Source organism: Tauraco erythrolophus, chromosome 17 (genome assembly GCF_009769465.1).
Source record: "Tauraco erythrolophus isolate bTauEry1 chromosome 17, bTauEry1.pri, whole genome shotgun sequence".
Taxonomy (NCBI): Eukaryota; Metazoa; Chordata; class Aves; order Musophagiformes; family Musophagidae; genus Tauraco; species Tauraco erythrolophus.
Genome location: NC_141481.1, coordinates 14,252,979 through 14,277,812, shown reverse-complemented (window position 1 = coordinate 14,277,812; position 24,834 = coordinate 14,252,979). Strand labels below are relative to the sequence as shown.

At 50.6% G+C, this 24,834-nt stretch overlaps 3 protein-coding genes across 5 annotated transcripts; 2 read left to right on the top strand and 1 right to left on the bottom strand.

The window, feature by feature from the left end:
• The first annotated feature begins 1,307 nt into the window (after positions 1–1,307).
• Positions 1,308–8,429, top strand: ZDHHC4 (zDHHC palmitoyltransferase 4). The gene is made up of 6 exons (XM_009989568.2): positions 1,308–1,469; positions 3,887–3,960; positions 5,577–5,755; positions 5,856–5,981; positions 6,647–6,891; positions 8,007–8,429. The coding sequence occupies exons 1-6, from the start codon at positions 1,347–1,349 to the stop codon at positions 8,289–8,291; spliced, it is 1,032 nt and encodes a 343-aa protein (XP_009987870.2). The 5' UTR covers positions 1,308–1,346; the 3' UTR covers positions 8,292–8,429.
• Positions 8,430–9,708: 1,279 nt separating this feature from the next.
• On the bottom strand, positions 9,709–19,517 carry E4F1 (E4F transcription factor 1). 3 transcript variants are annotated; one of them, XM_086622611.1, is made up of 14 exons: positions 19,361–19,517; positions 18,904–19,055; positions 18,668–18,767; positions 18,044–18,249; positions 17,708–17,828; positions 17,275–17,427; positions 16,799–16,965; positions 15,700–15,927; positions 15,282–15,387; positions 14,594–14,811; positions 13,806–14,004; positions 12,423–12,583; positions 11,308–11,370; positions 9,709–10,828 (listed from the first exon to the last, which is right to left on the bottom strand). In XM_086622611.1, exons 1-14 carry the CDS (start codon positions 19,515–19,517, stop codon positions 10,481–10,483), a joined length of 2,379 nt encoding a protein of 792 aa, XP_086478737.1. In that variant the 3' UTR covers positions 9,709–10,480. The 3 variants fall into 3 exon arrangements, with proteins under 3 accessions (XP_086478737.1, XP_086478738.1, XP_086478739.1); XM_086622612.1 differs by having other exon boundaries at positions 18,668–18,764; XM_086622613.1 differs by having other exon boundaries at positions 15,700–15,924; positions 18,668–18,764.
• A 501-nt stretch (positions 19,518–20,018) lies between these two features.
• Positions 20,019–23,445, top strand: PGP (phosphoglycolate phosphatase). The gene is made up of 2 exons (XM_086622621.1): positions 20,019–20,655; positions 21,124–23,445. The coding sequence occupies exons 1-2, from the start codon at positions 20,034–20,036 to the stop codon at positions 21,447–21,449; spliced, it is 948 nt and encodes a 315-aa protein (XP_086478747.1). The 5' UTR covers positions 20,019–20,033; the 3' UTR covers positions 21,450–23,445.
• Positions 23,446–24,834: the final 1,389 nt, after the last annotated feature.

Sequence of the window (24,834 nt, the reverse complement as noted above, 5' to 3'; positions counted from 1 at the left end):
ACCAAGCCAGTTGATTTCCTCTGGGTGCCAAAGCAGCCCGAGCACCCCTCCGGGGGCTTACCTGTCGTGCCTGAGATCCAGCCGGCGGCAGACTGGGACCCAGAGCTGGCAAAACCATCACAGCAGCTCCGAAGCTTTTGGATCAGTTACCCAGTGGCAGCAACCAGCTGAGTTTCTATGGCAAATTGTACCCAGGCACCGTAACCCAATCGGCCGCTCATTAGCGGTGCTCCGGGGAACGCGGGCCGCGCCGGCCGCGGGGACGGTTTCAGTTGACAGCCACCACGTCAGGGACCAGCACAGGACTGCCGTCTCCTGCAGCTTTATCCCACCCCAGCCCGGTTCTCCAGGAGATCCCTGCGGGCACTGGAGCAAACCCACCCCGTTTCTTAGGGCACACGATGGCGAGAGGAGGCCCTGGCAAAGGGAACGCAACGCTCAGCGCTGCTGTAGGAGACAAAAGGATTTTGCTTTAGAGATTTCACCAAAGGCGACACATCTGAGGCCGTTTTTGCAGATTCCGAAGAAATCCCACAACGAGCCGTGCTAGCCGGCGGCGGCACGCGGACCCTCCGGGAACGGGAACCAGCACCGAGCCGCCCGGCACCGCACGAACTCCGCACGCCGCCCCGGGATTTATAAAAACGATTTAATTTTTATTTCTACCGCTTGAACCTTCGTCTCCCGCCGCGGAGGAAGGAAGGCGGCCAGAACGAGCGGCTCTCGCCACCAGCCTCAGCCCCTTCGGGAGGCGGCGGCTGATGTCTCGCTCGTTCGGCGGCGCGTCCCGGTGTGATGCCCCGTCCTGACCGCCCCCCCCCCCAAACCCCGCGGAAGGGCCCGGCCCGGGCGGGTTCCCGCAGCCGTCCTCGGAAACGGTGTTATCTTGTGCCGAGCAGGGCAGCGGGGCCGCTCTCCCGGTCCCCGGGGGCGGCCGCCAGCCCCGCGGCAATCCCGGAGCGCTGCTTCCGGGCGCGACAGGCCTTTTCCGCCGCCGCCGATCCCCGAGCGGCCGCGGCGGGGCTCGGCGATCGATTAGCCGGCCTCGAGGGCGGGGCGGCGGCGGAGGGGCCCACCCCGGGCCGCGCCTTCCCGCCCGCCGACCGGCGACGTTGTGCCCTCGGCCCCGCGCCGTCAGCGGCCTCCCCGGGACGGCCGTCGGTGCCCGGGGTCGGGACGGGGGTTGTCGGTTGTCGTCCCGGCCGGCACCCGGCGGCTCCGCGCCCCGCCCGCTTCCCCCGTTTGGGCCCTAACGGGTGCGAAGCGCGGCCTGGCGCGGGCACTGCGGCGGGGGGGGCTGGCACCGAGGGGCACCCAGCAGCCGCTGCTGTGTGGCGGCGCTCGGGATGGACTTTCTGACGCTGCTGGCGATTTACTTGTGTTCCGTTCTCGGTACTGCCGCCCTGCTCTGCGTGTGCTCCGGGAGGAAGGGGGGTTTCCTGGCGGGAAGCGCCAGCAGGGCAAGCCAGGTAAAGAACTGAGCCTTCCAGCGGCCATCAGCTCCCGCCCTCCTGCTCTGCCCTCTTCGTGGTGCCAAAATCCATAAAAAGTGCCAGTGCGTGCGGTTAGAGCCATGGGGTGGTGCGTTCCCTGTTTTGCCTGACTTTGACCACCGAGGTGGGTGCTCGTGGGTGTTGGAAATAGAAACGCACCTCCCTTCCGCTGGCGAAACCCTGCCCAAGCAGGTGGTCAAAAACCATTTGGGTCTTACAGCTCCAGTTTGGCGTGTGCCAGTCTGGCTGTGTGGGCACCACGGGGCACTGGTGAGGAGGGAACTTCTCGCAGTGTTGAAAGGATGTTGATCAGCGACGCCGTAACGCTTCCACTTGGAGAAGTTAAATAACGAGGCCCCAAGTATTTACAATTTTATGGTATTTGCTGCTGTTACTAAGGGGAAAAGGTGGGGGAAGGTTTGAGGGTTAAAATAAGGAGAGAATTATAACTGGAAGCAAATATTTTAGGGGAAGCTCTTTAACGTGAGTCTGTAATCATGATGCAGGCTGTTGTTTCCTAAGAAAGGGAGGAATGAAGAGCTTTAAAAGAGGATTAAGAATGGGTATTTTATTGTAAAAACAGGGAATGAATTGATGAATTTAATGGTTGGACTCGATGATCTTGAAGGTCTCTTCCAACCAGACGATTCTCTGAAAACACACTAGCTTATTTTTCTGTCTGTTGGGCTGTGAATGAAGAAGGGAACAAAAAAAAGAAAAGGCGTAGCTTTCTTGGAAGGGAAAGGATAAGAGAATTGTCATTTAAATTGTAAATAATATTTAGTGCTATTTACAGACTTGGATTTTTGCTACTAGTGTTATACTTTCTTTCCATTTTGCTTTATAAACACGCAGGTCATTGTGCAGAGAAGTGTATTATTTTCCCACGTTTCTTAAGAGCTGCTTCTATGAAACATATAAAGCAATTAAAATACTGCTGTGATGTAAAGTCACTCTCTGGAGAAATACAGTCGATACTTGTACACCTGAAATAAATATCGGTAATCCTGAATAGTTTCTCTAGATACTGTATTTTAAATTCATTTCTGACTGTAATTAATGAAGCTTATAATCCTGGAAGTTTGTCGAAACTGTTTGACTGCGCTGCTGTGAGATCCCTTGAAGTATTCACTGTCAGCACTATGAAATAATTAACTTGCCCACAGCACAGCTGTTTCTTGCCCTGTGGCAAGTCAGGGTCCACCAAGGGCCTGTTTTCCTTGCTCCAGGGGTGCTGTTGGGCGAGATGGTTGTATTCCCTGTGCAGGTCTTCTCGTTCTCTCCTCCTTCCGTCCCCACTGCAGGCACAAACCGGATTTGTAAGAGCCTTTGGCGTAAGGAATGGCTGGAATACAGGGGATTGTTGTGCAGTATGGGGGAGAATGATGGATATTGAATGTAAGGTTAGACTGTCCTGACACACACAGAGTTAATTTAAATTTGAATTTCGCAATTGCGTGCAGGTTTCTTTTCTGTCTAGTTATGTGTTTGGCATTGCAGTACACAGCCTCTTTTTTTAAAAAAGACTTGTCACTTGCACTGCTGATATGAGGCATACCAGTTAAAAGGAAAATATTTAACATCTTATCAACTCTACATATGCTTTTTGCCTTCTGGTCTTTCACATCTGAGACAAGAATCTCTCACTGCATATTTTCTTTCTGTGTCAGCTAGAAATAGGCTCAGCTGCTCTAATTCCTCCGCCACTGATGGAGCAGCGTGTTGCTATAGAGATCTGTCATCTTCTGAACAGCAGAGTCAAACAATTCCGCAGTCGCAGACTGTTGCTGAGGATTTCACGGAATGAGGACAGGCAGTTTTCTTCTTCATTGTGTCGAGCTGGTTTTGAAAGGGCAGTTAGATAGACATGGAGTTATCCGGCTGGATCATAGCTGTAGTTGAAGAAACTGTGGATTTTTTTGGTTTGGTGGAGTTTGTTTGGGTTTTGGTTGGGTTATGGGTTTGTTTTTTTCCTTTTTCTGGAGGATGGCAGGCTTTATCCCTCTGCTTATCTCTGCTTGCATCTGTCAGATGTCCTGATGAAGCATATTGTAGTTCAGGAATTGCTCAGTTCTATCCCCTGCTTAACCAGTTACCCAGTCTACAATGCGATATAAGCTCCTTATAACTTTCACACATTAACCCAGATATCTTTGTTTGTGCCTCTTGGACTTCTGAGAATGTGGAACCTCACTCCCATTTTGAAAACCCCAGCAACGTGCCTGTCCATGTTCTTAGGGGCTCAGATGCCCCTGAAAATGAGCTTCCTCCCCAGTGGTGTGGCTACAGTGATGTATAATTGAGGGATTAGGTGACTTAGGGGGTTGTTTGGAATTTCCACAGGGCAGCAGCGATGTGTGATTCAGAGAACACTGTGTTTTCCTTCCCTTCAGGTACTGTCGTTTGTAATCCCCGCACGGCTCCAGAGAGTGACACAGAGGGCACTTCACAGGCTCTTCCACACAAGGTAGTGCACTTTGTTTTTTATGCTTTTGACATCATTTTTCACTCGCATTTCTGGTTACTGTTGGTGACCTCCTGCCACCATCAGAGCTTTCAGTATTATCCTTAGATATTCTCTTTTCATCAGGAGTGCTTGTCAGGAATTACAAATTCCCTTTAAGGTTCCCACACTGTTGTCTTTCTGTGGCACCCTGAAATATTTGAACGTTGACAAATAATGTGGTCCAGTAGCTTCCAGCGTAACAGATGTTGGTCTTACTGGTGGGAGGCTGCATCCATGGGAGAATTACAACAGACTCTCTGGCAGCTGCAGATTGAGTTTAGACAGAGCTAGCGATCCCCATCCTCTCCCTCGGATCGCATTAGTCTTAGGCCAGCAGCTCGGATGTCCAGGTGGCTCAAGGGGGGAAGCTGCACAGCTGCCAACGTGCAGCCTGCTGTATTAAGGTGAATATTGTAGTGTCCTGTAAACTTTGGTGCTTTAGAATCTGCTTCAGGATCGATTTAAGTACCTTTCCTCTGGGGGCAGCAGCTCCAGTGTGATAGACACTTCAGAGGCATAACATCTACAGCTGTTCAGTGTGTGCTGCAGTTGTTCTGTTGCCTGTGGTCACACTGTCAAACGTGTTGTCAGCAGCAGAGCAGTTGCCTGATGAGCCTGGTGTAGTTGTCACTGCTAGATTATGCTGTGTGCTGGAGGCACTTTGATCTCTGTGTGCCCGCTTCGGCTGCGTCACCTCGTTCAAGCACGAGATTTTTCAGTTCGTGCAGAAGCCCAGTGAGGCCCAGCACTCGAGGGTACCTTCTTGTAGCCCCATGGTTGAGAGGAGACTCCACAGGATCCTGCTGGATTGCACACAGAAATGGTGTAGGAGAGAGCAGTAGAGCAGAGGATGTCTGCAACAGACTTCCCGCTGTCGTAAAATACACATCACTTGCTGCTTAAAACTCTTAGTAAAAGTCCAGCAAAATGATGTGTGCTACAGAGAGCTGCAGTGAGTGAGCATCGCTGTCCTAACGGCGTGGCTTGTCTGAGCATCTCTTTGCCAGCCTGCTGAAAGTTGTTGCTCAGCGTGATGCCTCCCAAACAAACCCGTGTGCCAAGAGGTTGTGCAACTTGCCTCACCAAAGCTGTAGTCTGCCAACGGGTTGGAACTAGTGTTTGCCACTGCTGACCTCCTGCTATGCTTATTTCCTAACAGCTGCTTATATTGTTACAGGTTTTTTAAGATTACCTTTTACTGGGGTTTTCTTTGCTTTCAGAGCAGCACACAGCAAATGTCTTCTGGCAGAATGTTTTGTGGCCTGGTGCTGTGGCATGTTTTGTCAGCACCAAGGGTGCTTTTTACTTGACTCTGCTGTTGGAAAAAAAAAATCCTAAGGACATGACAATGATGGAAGTGAATTTAGCTGGCATATTTAAAGGAGTGTATGTGGGAAGAAGAGAAGGAGAAGCCACTGGATGGAGAAAACGCTATTAATATGCAATCCACGCTGGCCTGAAAACCTAAAAGAGGTGTCTCCTTGCATTTGGAAAGTCTTTGCTGATCACCTCTGAGTGTACTTGACCTGTTAATCAGGATGCTGAGTATTAAATAGACTGTCTCCTTTCTGTTACAGGAGCTGTTTGTTTGTTGTCCTGCACATCACCTTGCAAGCTGCAGTGTACGGGGAATACACATGGGAAGTGTTTGTTTACTGCTGGGAGCTGCAGTTCCACCTCTTCCTGCTGCTGCTGCCCTACCTGCTGCTGGCTGGGAACATTGGCTGCTTCCTTCTCTGCTCCCGGGCCGACCCCGGTAAGCTCCTCCTGGTTGTGAGCTGTGGCTGCTGGAAAACGGAACCTAAAAAATGTTACAAACACCATTACTGCTGCTGGTTTTGTTGTTTCTTTCACAGGTGTCATAACAAGATCAAATCATGCATCGTTGGTTAAGATTTATGCATATGATGGTGTATTATTTCAGAAGGGTATCGTGTGTCCTACTTGCAACACGGAGAAGCCAGCCAGATCGAAACATTGCAGTAAGAATCTCAACTGCCTTGATAAGCATAACAGTAGTACTTTCACAAATTAGTTCTCCATCAATAACTGCAGTTCACATTACATCTGCTCTGGTATCCAGCTCAATGCACACAGGATTTTGTCCATTTTACTGGGGTCCCAGATCGCAGCTGCCCTTTGCCCATCCATGGGACTGTTTTGCTGCTGTGTCTTCTCACAGAAATCAGCAGTTCCAGGGTATCATCGTGGGTCAGGAGCAGGCAAGCTTTTTAGCATCTAGAAGTAAAATTAAAAATCACTTGACAGTGATTACCTGTCAAGACCCGAGTTCAAGATTTTGTGTTTCTCTTGCAGAATTTGCTGTTGTAATCTAAAATAAAGCTCGGAGCTACAATCTCTACCTTTCTTGTGCTTTGCTAGGCAGTACTGTCGGAGAAACCAAAGTCTTTGAGCTGCAGTCTTGGTGAATAAAAGAGGAAATGAGATTCATGTCTTTGTTTTTAGTGTTGGGGTTTGTTATGATATGCAACTGAAATTAATGTATTTGCTTAGAAAGCTGTCAGCTAAATCATGAACTTAATTTCCAGATTTTCTCAGGTGAAAAACTATCCTAAACTGTGTGAAAATCAAATGGATTACTTAAAACCCAAAGAACTGAACTGTCTTACCACTTGTTCCCCATCAGGTCTCTGCAACGTCTGCGTACATCGTTTTGATCACCACTGTGTGTGGGTCAACAACTGCGTCGGTGCCTTCAATGCCAAGTATTTTTTCCTTTACCTCTTCACGCTGGCTGCCATGGCTGCAACCATTGCAGGCATCACAGCAGCATTTCTCGTCCAAGTGGTGCTGCTGACAGACGTGATGCACGGGAGCTACGTCGATGACCGAGGACAAGAGCACGCTGTCGAGATTCTCTTTCTCGTCCAGGTGAGGTTGTGCTGCCTGGGTTATTAGCTGATAGAAAGGTTTCTCTCAGTCTTTGCCTTCAGGACTTGTATGTCCACATGTTCTCAGAGGCAGGACGTGGACAGACCACAGGTTTTTTTTACAAACTTTACAGAGCTAATTAAGTTCAGGAAACTGCTGTTGCAGAATACTTTAAAAATAAGGGATTTTTCTCATGGTGCTTCATTCCACTCTCCTGTTCTTCGGCTTTCTGTCTCCAGGCTGCTTTCCCTCAGCAGATCTGATTTGTACAGAATGACTCTACATTCCAATGTCCTACATCTACTGTAGTAATTTTAGGAAACAGTTGACAATCCTTGAGATATCTTCATGGAGATGTTAAAGCAGGACCCTACTACCCTGGAATTTAGATACTTCTATATTTTCTCTCACATACAAGCCAAGGGTGACTTTGAGCCTCTCCAGCACTTGAGTCATTTGCATTTCAATCCCTTCATCCCTTTCTATAGCATGGCAGTGAGGTGTTAAGTAGTAAATGCTTTATCTTTTCCTCATCCTAGACAACAGATGTTTCAGCCTTGGACTCTTGTAAAGGGATCTTGGTCAGGGAATGTTTGCTTGTGTTTGAGCAGTACCATTACCACTCCCCAGTACTGGAATTTAACTCAGAAAAGAGCTGCTTAAACTGTATCATGTCAGCAAAACCTGAAGTTGTACCAGATTGTAGCCTCTTTGTTTGGCAGTTTATTTTCAGATGATTTGCATTAGTGATTCTTTAAATAAAAATAAAAATAACCAACCAACCAACCAAAAAAACCCCACAAAAACAAAACCCCAAAACCAACCAAGCAAAACTCCAGTGTGAAGTACATTCAGAGAGATGGGTGTAGCAAATACCCTCGCACATTAGCAAGGCTGGCGAGGAAATTTCTGGGAATCTTCATGCTCTACTCAAAGATTCAGTTAGGAAGGGACCATCCCTGAGCTGGGTGGGGGACAGGGCTGGGACTGGTTCTGGGGCTGCACAGTTACGTGTGTGGCTGTGCGTTTCAGCTGGCGTGCTGCTGCGGTCACATGCCTCCACGTGATTTAATGCTCCAACTTTTTAACCAAGTTATAATTTTCTTTCTTCGCAGCACCTTTTCTTGACTTTTCCTAGGATTGTCTTCATGCTTGGTTTTGTAATTCTTCTCCTGCTCGTACTGGGTGCATACTGGTGTTTCAGTCTATACTTGGCCTTGACCAACCAAACTTCCAATGAATGGTATAAATCCAGAAGATACGGGTGTTCCCACCATCTAACATTGCAGCCTCATGACCGACAGGTTGTCTACAAAAACATTTATTCCAGAGGAGTCTGGATGAATTTAAAGGAAATCTTTAAGCCTCTTACAGTGTTGGAAAGAAAGAAGAAAACGTGAAGATACTATTGTTTATGTATGCATTTTTAAACTTTTTGTAAGACTTTTATTTCAGCAGCGCGCTTTGATGCCTCAAACAACTTTTGGAAAAAGATTACTGTATTTCAGTTAAGTAATTGGAAACGATGTTTTCATAAAGCCAACCAGTTTTCAAAAAACTAGAATTGTCCTGAGTTTATCTGTAACGCTGCTCGTACCAGTTGTGGCAGTGGCCTGTTAGTCTTTTCAGACACGATCGCAGTACAGAAGCAAGCTGTACTGGTTCAGCTAAGAAACAATGTACACAAGGAACTTTTTATTTTGTGATTACTGTTGGTGTTCTGCATAATATATCACTGTATAATAGGCAAACTGAGTCCCTGGTTACTTTGGTGCATCCTAAGTAGGTCTTCCTGCAGGAGACCTCACAGGAATAGAGCGATTTCACACACCTGGAAGTGGTAAACATCTGAATGCAAGTATTTGTCAGCTACTCACCCTTTTTTTTTTTTTTTTTTTCCCCTGAAGAAAAATAGTAACTCCCAGTTGACTGTATTCAGCTGTGGGTTAGTATTTGCAGTATTCTGATTAAGTGCTGAGCAGAGCACTGCTGAAGGTACCTCACTCGGGATGGCTGAGGTTAAGCTGAGTCCTCATTTCCTTGTTGGAGGGACCAGTATGAACTTGCTGGTACGGAGAGGCGAGTTTGGTCCATCCCACTGAAGTGAATCTTTTCCTCTGTGTGTGCACTCGCAAGGGAGGAGCTAACAAAGAGCTGCTGCCAACTTTGAGGAAGCTTCATCTTTTTGTAAGTACCTTTGTTTGGCAAATGACTAACCCATTACTGTTAACAATATGTAGAATAGGTTGCATGTTTTTAGCTGGAAAAAAATGAGATTCCTGGCAGAATCTTAGCCTGCAGAAACCATGTTCTACTGCAAATTTGGACTAGTAGAGAGAACCTTAATAACTACTACAAGTGCTAACTGCTTACCTGCTAAGCCTCTTCCTTGATACCTGTTTTCAGCTCTTTCAAAATAAGATGCCATTTCAGCCTCAGAGTCAGGAAAACGGTGGAATTACAGGCAAGATTTCAGCATCCTGAAAAGGGTATCAGAAACTTGATACTGAGCTCTGCACATCCACGTCCTGGCAGATTACAGACTTAATCCTTCTGGCACTTTTCATCTTTATCGCATTGTTTGCTGTATCTGTTCACAGCGAGAGGCTCTACTGTGTCTTGGGCGTTTCTTTATATTTTGGGCGTTCTGCAGCACTTGAAACATCTCCAAAACATTGTGTTTGTTTTAGGAAAACCAGCATGTTTGACTCGCCCAACAATGAAGGTTTCTTAAGCATGATGTTATGGGGCCCTGTTTTCTTCTCTTTTGAGAAATCCTTCTGAGTGGTAACAGAGCAAAAATTGGAAAAAATACAGTAAGAACTTTAAATAACTTTATTTTTAAAAATGTATTTATTTACATGCTGAATCTGTACAATATGCAATTAAAAATCCATATATGTTTTTTTTAAAAAAAAAAAAATCCTATACAATATGGCTTTACACACCAACAGACTAGCTCTCAGAGCAGCCTGTCTGGCATTGCAAGGGTACACTGATGCATTCTTTCGTAGACCAGTACATAAGGCTACTTGTCCAGGATATAAAAGAAAATAAAATACTGCAGTACCATGCCTTAGGAGGACTAAAGTAGTGAGGTTAAAGGCATGAAAAGTTTGCGAGTGGTGGTGGCTGCACACCAGAACTCCTTAGGTTTGGTTTTCTTGGTTTGTTTTAACTGCATATGATTAAGTTGTCTCTTAGGAGACCCTACGTGGTTGCTCCACTTTCTGAATCCTCTTCAATCTAAACACCAGAACACTACTGCCCTGTGGCCGGAGGTAAATGATACACAAAGGATCTTCCTTTATGTGAGGCAGCTGTACAAAGCACTGAGACTGTCCAACAGGGTGTATCAGTCACTTCCCCAGTGTAACCATGCAGAGGTTCTCAACTTCTCTTACTTCCAATTTAAACAGAAAACATCTCGGAGCTGTACCATCCTGTTAAGCCACTTACCTAGAGAAGCATTCTCCCCCCTTACTCTCTGAACAATTACAATGGCAAGCTTAGGGCTGATCAAATTCCCCAAACTGGGGAAAACCAGTAAGTTTTACGTTAGCATCTGTCAGTAGCTGCATGCTGCTCCTTACATAATCACAGTCTGGACTTCCACCTCCCCCTCCTGGGAGGCGATCACAAACTCTCCTGCATGTTCCATGATTTCAATGTCCTCGGACGCCACCATCGTCACCGTTGCTTCTTCCGCCTCGATGCCACCTTCCGTGGTCAGCACCGCTCCTTCTCCGATGGCGGACGCCAGCGTCATGGCCACCTGCTCCGTGAGGCTCTCGGGGGTCGCGATGGTGATGGTGTCCGCAGCGTCGCTGCCCACTTCCGAGTTTTCTGCCACGGTGACGTTCTGTACAATGATCTGGTGACCGGAGTTTGCTTGATTTACTATTTGTTGCACAACCTTCATGATGTGGCTGTCGACCTACATGGAGGGAAACGAGCACAAGTCATTTCTTGGTGTACTGTACAGACCATCACCAGTCCTTGATGACCAGCAGGGCAGAACAAGCAGCAGCAGCATTTAATTCTTGTTTCCTCCAGCTGTTCACTGAAGTTCTCGTCACCCCGAGAACAGCAGACTCCTAGAACATGTCCCATCTCATGTCCCTGAAGACATTTTGCCAGCAGGGTACTTCCTGCAGAAAGTATAGCAGCTATACTCGGGTATGAAGCCACGCAGGTCACTAGGCACCATCAGGGAGAGGATCTGGGGTTAACAGAGCTCGGTCAAACCCAGTATGACCAGTATTAGGTTTTTATACAGGCAGGTCTGCAGAACTACAGAGATAGGTAAATCAGTTTTTTGAAGTTGGGTTTATTTAGCATGACTTTTAGGCACTAAAAGTGATGCATTTCCTCTCCAGCAAGTCCCCAAAATAATAGTTTATGTGGTTGCTTTACCTCATGTCTTGTTCCCTCTATTATTTCAGTAGCTTCACTGGTCTCCATGTCTTCAGTAGCAGTCTTGAAAGACAAAATATGATGATTCTCTTTTTAGATTATTGCAAAAAAATCTTTTTATTACCAAGACAGAAGACACTAAGATCTTTCACGAAAGTCTTTCTGTTCCCTCCATGACACAGTAGCTTCTCTAAAGACAACTCCTTCTTGAAATTCCCTCCAAATCCCATTATCAGGAGCTACTTAAAGTCATGCAAAGTGCTCACACATAACTGAAAGAGAACATCCTCGCTCAGCAGGACTTGGCCAACTGGCAGATTTTTCTCCTGTTGGTAGCAGCCTCCATGTTAAGTATGGCAGCACTAAGGGCACTCAATAAAGGAACCGTGTTACTGGCTCTTTGTCATGAAGGGGAAGAAAGCGAAATATTCAATTCATTCTTTTTGGCAGGCACAGCCAGTTAACAGATGTTATTTCGGACAAAATAAGCTAGATAGAAGTGGGAGAAATGGGAGAAAAGAGTAGGTAGAAGTAGAGGGAAAGCTGAATTTATGTTTGTGAGGACATAAAATCTGGTATAATCAGAAGTTCTCCGTTTCAGCCTTCTGATGAAGTACTGTCAGTCTTCCCTGCATTCTCAGTTCCTGGCTACGTTATACAAGGGACTTCAGAAGGGTGGTGAAGTAGGCTCCAGGTGCTCTCCTGAATTAATTAATTAACTAATCCTGAAAGATTAATCCTACTTCCCTAAGGAAGAAATTCTTCCCTCTGAGGGTGGGGAGGCACTCAACCAGGTCGCCCAGAGAAGCTGTGGCTGCCCCATCCCTGGCAGTGTTCCAGGCCAGGTTGGATGGGGCTTTGGGCAACCTGGTGTAGTGGAGGGTGTCCTGCCCATGGCAGGGGGGCTGGAACTGGATGATCTCTGAGGTCCCTTCCAGCCCAAACCATTCTATGATTCTACTTATCCCTAGGATCAGGCAGGCAGAGGTAGCATTGGCTAGATCCTATTTTACCTTCTCCCAAAAGCCTGGATGAGCAACATGCAGAGCTGCAGTTTTTACGGACGAAATACCATGCTCAGTTCAGAATAAGAGGGCTCTCTCCCCACTTCTTACCTCAATGATGTATTCCTGAGTGTCTGCCACCACCGAAGAAAACTCTACCAAAACAGTGTGAGGATCTTCAGAAATGACTGTTGCAGCTAAGTTGTCAGCTGACTGACTTTCCTCAGACACCATCACTTCTTCCACCTCTTTCAAAGCAAGGAGGCAGCCACCTGAATGGTATTCCAAAAACAGCAGGAAAACACCATTTTTCATAACCACCTCAAATACAGGAGTATCTGGAAAACACTACGCAGCACAAACGAGACCCCTTTAACAGGATGCCACTGGCAAGCAACTGGTAGACGACAGGCTCTCATCCCACCAAGAGAGGCCAAATAATGGCCTGGAAGAGGCCCATGCCACACCAGGCAACAGAAGTGAGCCTGGAGCAGAGCAACTGTCCAGGGTCATTTCAAAAACTGCACAATTCAGATGCGTAAAACCATACAGGATTGCAAAAGCTGTTTGTGAAGAAGGTACAGCAAGATTTTGGTGTATTTTAAGTCGTGTATCTTTATTACATTTCAGTATCTACCTAGGAAACTTTTTTCCTCCAGTAAATTTGTATTGTCCTTTACAATCTCGGTACACCATCACTACCTGAAGAAGTTGGAAAATCCATGCTTTGGAGTTAAAGGAGCAGCAGGTCCAGTGCAACTAATCCGATCAAACAGGATGATCAGTGAGAATTTACTCTAAAGACATTTTCCTTGCAAAACATCCACACTATGTGTTTTTATGGGATTTTGTAAAACTCAAAAATTAGTATGAATTTAATGCAAAAAAAAAAAAAAACAGCAATTGGCAAATTTAACCATAACAATATGTGCCACATCGTAAGTTTTACAGTCTTCTCACCTCTTCCCCAACACAGAAATCAAGGTCTCTCTGGCATTACTTTGCAAAAACGTTCATTCTCTCCCTCTTTGCGTATAGCCTTGGAACAGACCACTTCACAATTCAGGGTAGACTCTTGTCTAAGGGGTAGGGTCTGTCCTCACCCCTTAGGGCAGTGGTGACACTGCAGAGACTGCTTAAGCCAGAGTTTGGAGCAGAGAATCCACAGCACTCCTGCAGCTGGATTCTTAATGCAAATTCTGCTTTGGTTATCTTTCTCTTTATTCAGATGATGTAGATTTTGTATTAGAACTGGTTTGTGGCTGCTTGTTCAGCATCGTTTTCGGTCAGAAAGATCACAATAGAAATACTCATAGAACACATCTCCTTCTCATGCAAGTGAGGTGCAGATAAACAAGTGGCTTTGGACAAAGGTCATCAGACCCACTCTGCAAAATCACCGCCGTTCAGCCGAAAAGCTGATTTTTAGCTTGTCCAAAGCAGACCCTGGAACACCACACACGCTCCGAACGCGGCCGGGCTCTGCTGTCTCACCTTTGGTTTTTAAGTGCCTGTTGAGGGTGCCGTGCTCCGCGAAGCCTCGCCCACACTTGTAGCACTTGAAGGGCTTCTCCCCGGTGTGGTGGCGGATGTGGCGGACCAGCGAGCCCTTCTCCCGAAAGCCCCGGCTGCAGTACTGGCAGACGTAAGGCTTGTCCTCCAGATGCGTACGGAAATGGACTTGCTGGGCGTTCTGTACGGGAGGGAAGCGAGAGAAGGGCAGCTGAAGGGAAGGACAAACTGAAGCAGAGCAGATTTAGATTGGATCTAAGGAAGAAATTCTTCCCTCTGAGGGTGGTGAGGCACTGGAACAGGTTGCCCAGAGAAGCTGTGGCTGCCCCATCCCTGGCAGTGTTCAAGGCCAGGTTGGATGGGGCTTTGGGCAACCTGGTGTAGTGGAGGGTGTCCCTGCCCATGGCAGGGGGGTTGGAACTAGATGATCTTTGAAGTCCCTTCCAAGCCAAATTGTTCTGTGATTCTAAGCAAACAGTATTTTAGCTTCCAGGATAAAGGCAACATCTTTGAGGCCAACTTCTCATCTGAGACAGGATAAACGTTTGGGTTTATTATTTTTACCTATTTTTTCACATAGGAAGGAACAGTTTCTTCACAAACGTGAAGGTTTTGACTGTCCCTCTTTTCCCCACTAAACCAAACGCTCCTTCTGGAGCTTCTGCTCTGAGCTGGCGTTTGTTCTTTCAGGAGAAAAGCCTCCTGACTTCCCCCAAACCCCAGCTCTGGAAAGGCAAATGTGAAGGCAAGCCCGCTGTGAGGGAGCACACCTTTGTCTTGTAGCGCTTGCCACACTTGGGACAGGAATAGGGCCGCTCGTCGGAATGCACTCGCCGATGCCCCTTCACGTGCGCGATGGTCTTGTAGAGCTTCCCACACTCTCCGCAGCGGAAGCGCCGCTCGTTCACGTGCACCTCTTGATGCTTTTTCAGCAGATAGCCCTTTGTGAACTCCTTGCCACACTCCTCACACTTAAAAGGTTTGTAGTCTAGACAGGAAGAGAGAGCAGATGGTTGATACAGGACAGCCAAGAGTAGCAAGTATCTAGTACGTGCTGTAACAAAAAATTTAACCTGGAGAAGGAGGGAAATAGTATTTTCAGCTGCTTTGTCTCATTCATAAGTGAATTCTGCTCAAACGTTGCTCCTATGGCCTTTGGTGCCTTTCAAGTAGCAGTTCCAGCCACTCAACCTCTGTCTCGCTAACCTTTCAATTTAAACCTCTTCACAAAATTCCACTTTCAGGGATGGAGTGCAGCCACTGAAACATGGAAACTTTTTTTTTTTTTTATTTTTTTACCCTCTATTTTAGAGCTCAACCTTGCCTTTTCATACTTGTGTGTTAAGCATCAATTGATTTCGAGTGGCTAACGGCCATGTAAAGGCAAGGAATTTGAAACAATGAAAGCTGTACTGTGCTTAAGATCATAGTAAGACAACAGCATAAGCATAACTTTACCTAAATGACCTTTGATGTGTGTTTCGAGGGAAGTAGCTTCACTGAAGGCTTCATTACAGTGAGGGCAAACATAACTTTTGTACCCGTTTGTTCTTTCTGCATCTGTCTGTTGGAAAACAAAACGGTACAACATCAGCATTTTTGTACGAGTGTGTACAGTAAGTGTCGCCAACCAAATTCACAAGAAAGGGATTTATCTTGTTAATAGGGCAGAGGGAGAGGAGGGAGAGAGCGAGCGAGGGAGCACGCAGAAGCACACTAACACTGCACCTAAAGCACGCACGAAAAACACACCACAGAGCCAGGCACGGGGAGAGACGTGCTGAGAGTAACGTGCAGGGTGGCCAGGCCAACAGTGCTGTCCCCAACCAAGTGCGGGCACAGAAGATTAAAAAATATTTATGGAATACAAACATACAGACTCCGCTTGTTCTACTTCAACACACTGTTCCCCGCACGGCTCCTCTTCTGCTTCCACCACTTCATTTTCTAGTTCTTCTGTAGCCGTTACAGCAGGCTCCTCCGGCTTCTGCATTTCCTCCATAGCCACTCTCTCTATCACGATCCCCGAATTCCTCATGGCCTGCCTCAGCAGATTCTCGCTGTTCACTTCCCCCTCACAGGGCAGCTCCTCAGGATGCGACTGCTAAAAGGATAAACAGCCCAGGCATTGCTACAGCAAATACACAGCCCTTTTTTTACAGCAACGTCACTACGACAGTCAGTCTTTCTAGAATGCTGTGACACAGGGTTGAAAGATCAACCTGATCTTGAACTGGGAGGAGGATGAAGTCAATCTGTCCTCTGAAAACATGGAATCCAAGGGATGATAAGCCTTTGCTCCTTTAGCAGGAAACAGTCAACAAAAACACCCTCTCACCTTCTGTATCACCCAGTTCGTGGTGGTGAGCCCTACACATCCCCGTGTGCTGCACACACGCTGCTAAGCTCAGCAGCAGCAGATGGCCAGACAAGGTCAGAGCAGAGTCTGCCTTCTGTGTCCTCAGATGAAAAAGCAGCTAATTAACTATTTATATCCACCGCATAGATTGATTCTCAACACGTAAGAAAATTTTGTTTCTGAGGGAAACTACTTCAAAATACTTCTTTGCATAAAACACATAGAATGATGGAATCATCTGGTTGGAAGAGACCCTCAAGATCATCGAGTCCAACCGTTCACCCTGCACTGTCAGGGTCTCTAAACCATGTTCCTCAACACCAAACCGACATGGTTTTGAAACACCTCCAGGGATGGGGACTCCACACCTCCCTGGGCAGCCTGTTCTAATACTTCACAACCCTCTCTGTAAAGAAATTTTTCCTGATATCCAACCTAAATTTCCCCTGGCATAACTTGAGGCCATTCCCTCTCATCCTGTCATTCCTAACATGGGAGAAGAGACCGACCCCCATCTCCCTACAACTTCCTTCCAGGTAATTGTAGAGAGCGAGAAGGTCCCCCCAAGCCTCCTCTTCTCCAGACATGAAGGGTGTTTAAGAAAAACGACACTCACATCTTGGTCCAGGGATTTGGCATCTACCACAGGAAGCTCCTGCATTTGGACGTGGACTTCGTGAAGAACATTGCCCTTTGCATCCGTCACGAGATGAATGACGGGTGAGGTCTCGATGGACTCACTTGCTGCTGACGAAACGGTGTCTGTGTTTGAACTGCAGGACCCTTCAAGAAAAGCAGCACAATGAGTCACGTAGAGTACTGCCTGCCCTACACAAAGTGTGTCTTGGAACACGAGCTGCCTGCTAAAGCCATCTTTGTACCAGAGTCTCAGACATTCTGCACCGTTCGTGTGCGGCTATGTGCACTTCAGGTTAACAGTTTAGCTCTATGAACTACTTTTCCTCTATAAAAGATACAAACTGAATACCACAGCAATAGTTTTTTCATAAATGAGAAAGAATTTTTAGTTCAAGTGCCAGGAGCACGCTTGGGTTTGTCAGCTGCAAGGCAGGTATTGGCAGCATCACTGACCTGCTGGCAGATCATCTTTAGCGACGACTATTTCTTTGTTGATGTTGAAGCGAATCTTTTCGGTGCAAGGTGTCAGAGATTTCAGGTGCCGAGTCAAAGCTCCCGATTCCCGGAAGCTTTTCCCACATTTCTTGCATTTGTAAGGTCTTTCATCTGGAAATTGGGAGAATCAAAACAACAGTGTTAAACTAACCACGGCCAGTAGTGGCTCAATGCAACAGCCTGCTAGAAGAACACTTCCAGCTTTCTACAGGGAGCAGAGCGTGCTCATCCCAGAACCTCGCGTTGCCTCCCAGCACCCCAGACGTCAGGGAGCTCCACGGTCTCAGCTCAGCAGGAGATGGAAAGCAGCAATAAATTCCCCTGGAAGGTAACTGGATAACCACACACAGCACACTCCAGCAACCACGAACTCTTATTCTGGAGAACTTACCAGTGTGACGCCGGTGGTGTCGAATCAGAGACCCTTTTGTCCTGAAGGAAGTCCCACAGAGTTTACATTCATAGTCCTTTCTGCTGCTGTGGGTGATCATGTGAGCTTTGAGGATGCTGGCCTGCAGAAAGAATTTCGTTTTAAAAGATGTTCCAAACGGATACGGATTTTGCACATCAACTGTAAAGAACAACAATCCTCCTTCTGAAAGCAGAACTTTCCTCTTTGAAGTGCAGCATGCAGTAGAGAAGCACATTGTTATTGAGTCTAGAGATGTCTTGGTTGACAGCTGGCCTAAAAAACTCACTAACCCAACACACCAGAAGCGATGCTTACCGTTTTGAATGTCTTCTGGCACAATTCACAGACATATCGCCCTTCTTTGTTAACCAGCAGCTTAACCTTTATCAGTTCTGTGGAAATATCCTGCTCCTGGTCATCAGGGTTGCTTTGCTCTTCAGTGACTTCCCCATCAACGTGGCCATTTGGGTTTTCAAAAACGTGGTCTCCTGCAACAATGACTTCTTTGATGTGCCCGCTGCCTGGGAAAAGGACAGGAAGACGGTTGTGTTCTTTACAGAGGACAGCTCTACACAACTGGGTCGTTTACTGCTTCAGCACGCCATGCAGTAGGAAGGAGAAACAGGTGCTTTAAACCTAGAACATGGGTCTTTGCAAAGCTCCTGTTATTGCAGCATAAATATTACGATTTACATTTCTGGAGCGGAGTTTTAGATCTAATTTGTATTAATGTGGAGAGAAGTGCAAAGCTGCCCGAGGGATGCCTCTCACCCCTCCGAGGCAACGCTCGGTCCCACGTCCCAGGGCTCAGTCACACCGAGGTGTCGTCTACCCCGCTACAACACAACTCAAAGAGGAGAGGACCCTGGCCAAGTGAACTGTCCCTCACCCAGCAGGGGCACAGCGGCCCCTTCATGCCTTTTTTGTCTGGAAGCTCACCTACTATGGCTGAAGCGTTGCTGATCTCCTCTGCTATTGAAGATGCTTCAACAACTATATGAGCAACAGTGATCGACTCCTCGACAGAAGGAACGACCTGCTGCGACAGATAACATTTCAGCAGAAGGGTTTTATCACCTTTACAAACATTGCATTCTGTTCTCTCCCCTCCAACCCAACAGACCGTTGCATCCTAATTATTTTCAGCCACGGCTTGAGGAGAAGCCTGCTGTCACCTTTTGCACTTCTGGGTCGAGCAGACCCGCCGCCGCAGCAGCCAGCGCTTCGGGAGCTCGCTGGCAGACCTTCTGCAGCTTGTGTTGCACGAATTCTTCCAAGGAGGTGAACTCCGACTGGCAGCGGCCGCACTTGTGCACATCGTCTTCATCTGCGATGGGAAATGCAAGAGTTCGGTCAGGAGAACACGGCACCGATTTCCCAGCAGCGTTTACACCGAAAACTCGTTCCGCCCGTCCCGGTGCGCTCCTGCACCGCGAGAGAAGGAACCGGCGGGGGGAAGGGGGGGCGGCGCTGCCGAAGGACGGTTCGGCCCCCGCAGCGAGGCTCCTCAGCGCGGCCCCGCGCCGGGGCCGGTTCCGCCGGGCCGGGCCCCCTCCGCCCCCCGGGCCCCGCTTCCCCCGGGCTCCGGCCGGGGCCCTGCCGCGGCGGCCCCGCCCGCCCCGCGCCTGGTACCTTCCTCGCTGAAGGGCGCCGGGAGGCTGAGGAAGGCGGCGGGAGCGGCGGGCGGCGCGGCGGGGCCGGAGCCCGCGGCCGCCGCCCCCTCCCGCTGCTCGGCCGGGGCTGCCGTAAGCCCCGCCGGCCCCGCGCCCGTTGCCATCGCGGCCTCCATGTCGCAACGAGCCGCACCGCCAAGATGGCGGCTTTACGGCCGTGTCGTCATAACAACGGGCCGCGTGCCGCGGGGCGGGCGGCCGCCGCCGAGGCTCGGCTGGGAATGCGGCCGCCGCGCGGGGGTTCCGGGGACGCGCGCGGCCGCGGCGCCGTCGGGCGGTGGCGGTGGCGGTGCTGGTGCCCGGTGCCCGCTCCCCCCGGCGACCTCTGACCCCCGCGCCCACACGGACCGCAGCCCAGCGAGTTACCTGACGAGCCTCCGGGCCGCCCGGTGGCCCAATGGGTGGCAGAGCGCCTGGGGTGACCGCGCGCTCCTGGCCAATGGCAGCGCGCGGGGGGCGGGCCGGCGAGGCGGAGGACCAATGAGAGCAGACAGCGCCGTGCGGCAGAGCGGGAGAGGGAGCCGGGCGGGGTGGGCGGAGCCTCCGCCGCCGCCCAATGGGAGCGCGGGAAGTGCGCGGCGCCGCCAATGGGGACGGCCGGGGGGCGGGCGCGCGGCTGAGGCGGGGCGGCCATGGCGGCGGCGGGCGGCGGGCCGCGGCGGTGCCGGCGGCTGGAGGCCGAGGCGGCCCGCGCCGTGCTGGGCGCCGCCGACACGCTGCTCTTCGACTGCGACGGCGTGCTGTGGCGGGGCGAGGCGGCGGTGGGCGGCGCGGCGGCGGCGCTGGGCCGGCTGGCGGCGGCGGGCAAGCGGCTGTGCTACGTGACCAACAACAGCAGCCGGACGCGCGCGGCCTACACCGAGAAGCTGCGGCGCTTGGGCTTCCCGCCCGCCGAGCCCCGCCACGTCTTCGGCTCGGCCTACTGCGCCGCCCGCTACCTCCGCCAGGCGCTGCCGCCCGGCGCCGCCGCCTACGTGCTGGGCAGCCCCGCGCTCTCCGCCGAGCTGGAGGCCGTCGGCGTCCCGCACCTGGGGCCCGGCCCCGCCGCCCTGCCCGGCCCCGCGCCCGCCGACTGGGCCCAGGCGCCGCTCGACCCCGCCGTGCGCGCCGTCCTCGTCGGTTTCGACGAGCACTTCAGCTACGCCAAGCTGTGCCAGGCTCTGCGCTACCTCCTGCGCGGCGGCCCCGACTGCCTCCTCGTCGGTACCAACCGCGACCACCGGCTCCCGCTCGAGGGCGGCACCGCCATCCCCGGTGCGCGGGGCGGGGGGGTGGGGGGGCATGGAGGGCGGCCGGGCGCCTCGCCTGCTGCCCGGCGGGGGCGGGGAGGTGGCCCCCGGCGTGTTCAGAGCCACCCGTGCGAGGCCCCGAGCTCTGGGGGCCCCCTGCACCCGGTCCTGCATGTCGGCACAAGGGCAGCATCAGGCTGGCAGCTCGGTGTGACGCTCCGGGCATCCCGGAGCCTGCGCTTCCCCCCTCCTCGCTGCACTCTGCCAAAGGAGAGAGACTGTTTGCCGATCCTTTTCTCGGGGAATAGCAATTCATTCTTGGTCTCGATGTGGGACGGTGTTCCAGCCTCCCGGCAGGTTTTACACACCACCTTCGTGGGACTAACCCGTTTCCCTGCCTGTCCTGTCTGTAAAGCTGAGGCATTGTGTTTCCAAACCACCGTGCTGAGAGTCTTCTGCAGCCTCTGATCCACTTTTTGTGTTTTATCCCTAGGGACCGGCTGTCTGGTGAAAGCGGTGGAGACAGCGGCCCAGCGCGAGGCGTTCATCGTGGGGAAGCCCAACCGGTACATGTTCGACTGCGTGGCGAGCGAGTTCGACATCGATCCCGCTCGTACCATCATGGTGGGAGACCGGCTGGACACAGACATCCTCATGGGCAACAGCTGCGGCCTCACCACCCTGCTGACGCTGACCGGCGTCACCACGCTGGAGGAGGTGCAGGGCCACCAGGAGAGCGGCTGTCCCACCAGGCAGAGCCTGGTTCCCCATTACTACGTCGAGAGCATCGCCGACCTCCTGCCAGCGCTGGGGGAGTAAGGGAGCAAAATGCCTGCAGCCTCTGCAGCGGCACCCCGAGGAGGGCCCCTGTTCACCACCCCGTGACGGTCACGTACTCACTAGGACCACCCCGAGTTAGCCACCCTTTGCTTTTTAACCCTTCTGCCCTCTCGACATGATTTTGTTTACATCTCGGTCTTGAAATGCACTTTGAAACCAGGAGGACATGACGGTGTCACCCAGGTCTAGTGGGCTTGGAGCTTTTTTTTTTAATTATAAGCAACACATCTATCCAAATGTTTGCAGTACTCCGTGTCACGTTGTCCTCTAGGCTGAGCTGAGGAAAGGAGAGCTGGCTGAGTGTAGGGAGAGATCCCAGTAGATGTGTCCTTGCTGGGAAGGGCCGTGGCTTGGTCTCCTTTATTCAGGGAAATGACTCTTGGAGTGTGGAGTAGCTCAGTGGCTGTGTTTGGAAACGCTTGCGGTGGCTGGCAGAATTAGTGCTTGGCCGTAGGTTGATTGTTTTTATTTTTAATTATTTTTTTTTTCTGGATGGGGTCCTGCTCAGCAGTACAGCCCGCTGCAAGCGCCACCTCACAGAAACTGCAATCCGCCTCCTTCATCCGACCGTTGCAAATTGCACTTGGGATGCAGGTTGGGATGGTTCCACTCACGAAACACGGACGGTGGCTTCTGTGTGCTGTGTTTGTCCAAGTGTGTGTAAAGTACATGTACACACAGGCACTACCCCATCCCAAATATATGTCAGAATATATATAAAAGATAAATTTACGTATAGTAGATGATAATATATCTTGTGTCCCAGAAGGGAGGATGAGAGGAATGTACTTCACTGATCACAGTAGGTTTAGTTCTCCTGAGCTTCTGCATTTGGTAATGCAGAAAGTCTGGAACATACAGGACTGTCCTTCACTACTGCTGCTTCCCAGAAATAACTGGATGAGCACCGAGTTAGTCCTCGTGCTTCCCTCAGCATCAGAACAGCCACTTGCAGAGTCTGAATTAGTGCTCGGTCCACGGGGGATGGATGTGGCACAGCTTGCCACCCGTGGATGTGGCACAGCTTGCCACTGAAATAAGCCTGTGAGTGCCGGCTGCGTGTGACGATGGCACGTGCTTCCTTTAAATCCCTGAGGTTAATATCTTCCATGTGTGCCCGGCACGGGGGCCGGGTGCCAGCTGCTTGTCTGGAGAGGAGTGCTTGCTTGCTCAGGTGGGGGTTCTGCTTTCATCTTCACGTGCGGGTGAAGATTCTCATGGGGTGATGGACAGCTCAGGCTACGGGGTGGATTTTTGTGCTGGCTGAACCAAAGGCCACAGTTGAAAGCTTTTGCGTTACAGAATTAAGTGAAAAATTATATATGCAAATAACATGCTTCTGTTCCATAGATTCCAGTATCAGCAGCCAAATTTAAGCACTGGCCTCCCTTCATCTCCCACTGTTCCACTGGACAGCTCCAGCAGTGTGTCGGTGCCATTCCTTCCCCTCGGACACTCAGACGAGCAGCTTTCTCACCCTGTTTGTACAGCAATAACTCGTGTTGGCTTCTGGTGTTCCCAGAGTGTTACCTGGATCTCGTATAAGGGTGTTCTGTTGTAACTGGGGGTTGTGTGGGGAAGCACGGGTCACCTCTTCCCTGCTCCTGCCTCCACTAGAAGACTCACACAGTCATGGAGAAACACTTGCAGTAGAACTTTCTTTTTATCTGGGTGAGGTGGAAGTGGACATTGCGGCTTTACTGCAGGCAGGGTCTGAGAACAGTGTGTTCTTCGATTCAGTTCCTGTTACCTGGTGCTCAGGATTTCAGAATATGTCAAGGAAAGCAGGAGATGCCTGGAGAGGCCTTCGGGCTGTCCCTGCCAAGCACTGCTCGCTGTACAAGGGAACCATTACCTCCATTCACGTGTGCTGGAATGTGCTGGTGAAGGTGTCAGTCGTGCTTCAAAGCTCTGTATCAACTTCCAAATGGTTTTGAAACCTCTACTTGAATCCACATTAAATCTAGAAACCTGCTCCCTCCTGGCGTTGTCTCGTTTTGTGCTCTCCTCTTTGTCAGATTTGGTGCGGATGTTCTGGGAGTTAGGGATGCAGTTTGTGTGTATCATTTGTATTCCTTACACGTTTTTATTCCAAACCCTGGGGCACATTTCTTTGGCTGAGATGCCCAGAGCTGTGCGGGGCTCTCAGCGTGGGCTGGGAGTTGCTGCTTTGGGTAAGAGCAGAGCACGGAGCGGAATGCTTTCCCCGGCGCGGTGATTCTTTCACAATGTTTTAGAGAAGCTTTGGAAGCCGGTCCCGCTCTCCTCGCAGCCACAGCGCGGATGCTGCAGCCTCACGTTCCCGGTTTTGCTGGTTTAGAGGAGTGACCATGATGGTTTGAATCCCACTGGCCAGTGTCCAGGTGTGTTGGGCCAGGGTTTGAGCTTGCACCCTACAGAAGCAGCGTGCTGGAGCAAGCTGGTGACCGACTGAAAGCTTATTTTATACTTGCGGGAGGAAGAAGGATGAGCAGGGAGAGGGATTGCTACTGCCTTGATGACAAGAAACTCCCGGATGAGCCACCTTCTTCGCTGAGTTGGATCAGTCCTGGGCCATGCTCGATAGGAGAACGTCTAAAGCTGAATTTTCCCTTGGCAGACACCACGGGAAGGAATTCTGCCGAGCTTTTCCTTGCCTCTGTTCAGTTGGCCACGTCTGGCTGGCAGGTCTCAGAAACACAGAGCTCTCCCAGGGGCTCCGGGGCTGCTCAGGAAAACCACGGCCTGGCGACCTGGGAGCGCTGTTCCCTGCGGGGTGTTTCTCGTCACGGTGCCCGGGTGTTGGCACGAGCGCAGCTCCGGTTGCAGCCGTGATTTGCAGCGGAGATCCTTTTCCCCAAGGTCTGAACAGAGCAAGATCCGCAGGTGGAATGCCAGCGCGTCCGTGCAGCCAGGGCTCGCAGGGCAGCAGGATAAACGGTTGGCTTCAGCCCACGGAGCTCCGGCAGCACAAAGTCCGTGTTGAAAAGTAGAAATAACTGACGACAAGGGCAGGCTGCCGCTTCTCCCTGTCCATTGTGCCGGACTGAGACTTACCCGCGCCCGCTCCTCGGGCCTGGCAGCAGCAGGGGGGCCAACACAAAGCCCCCGATTGTCGCCCACCTGCCCCAGCCCGCAAGGTGAGCAGGAAGAGCAGTTTCAGGCACTGACAGCACCGCTCGGCAGCCCCGGGTTGTCCCCCCCTTCCCTTCTCCTCTCGCAGGTGGCAGCTCTAAGGTTTCACCCTCCCGTAGGCTGGGAAGCCCTTTGGCTGCGTATTTACGGTCGGCGGGCGCACGCTGAGGTCCCCCGGGCACACCTGGAGCTGGGATCATGCCCAGGCTGTGTGCAGTCAGGAGGCAGAGCCACGGGATCCTCGGCTGAA

What these genes read in the sequence shown, in the direction of transcription:
- E4F1 (XM_086622611.1), bottom strand. Translation starts at nt 19,517, where the DNA reads ATGGAGGCCGCGATGGCAACGGGCGCGGGGCCGGCGGGGCTTACGGCA. An exon ending in ACACATCAAAGGTCATTTAG is followed by an intron (nt 14,812 to 15,281) that starts GTAAAGTTATGC and finishes CTTCCTGTCTAG; the next exon opens with ACTACAAACCTTTTAAGTGT. An exon ending in CAGGCACTTAAAAACCAAAG is followed by an intron (nt 12,584 to 13,805) that starts GTGAGACAGCAG and finishes AATACCATTCAG; the next exon opens with GTGGCTGCCTCCTTGCTTTG.
- PGP (XM_086622621.1), top strand. Translation starts at nt 20,034, where the DNA reads ATGGCGGCGGCGGGCGGCGGGCCGCGGCGGTGCCGGCGGCTGGAGGCC. An exon ending in GGGCGGCACCGCCATCCCCG is followed by an intron (nt 20,656 to 21,123) that starts GTGCGCGGGGCG and finishes TTTTATCCCTAG; the next exon opens with GGACCGGCTGTCTGGTGAAA.
- ZDHHC4 (XM_009989568.2), top strand. Translation starts at nt 1,347, where the DNA reads ATGGACTTTCTGACGCTGCTGGCGATTTACTTGTGTTCCGTTCTCGGT. An exon ending in GCGCCAGCAGGGCAAGCCAG is followed by an intron (nt 1,470 to 3,886) that starts GTAAAGAACTGA and finishes CCTTCCCTTCAG; the next exon opens with GTACTGTCGTTTGTAATCCC. An exon ending in CACAGGCTCTTCCACACAAG is followed by an intron (nt 3,961 to 5,576) that starts GTAGTGCACTTT and finishes TTTCTGTTACAG; the next exon opens with GAGCTGTTTGTTTGTTGTCC.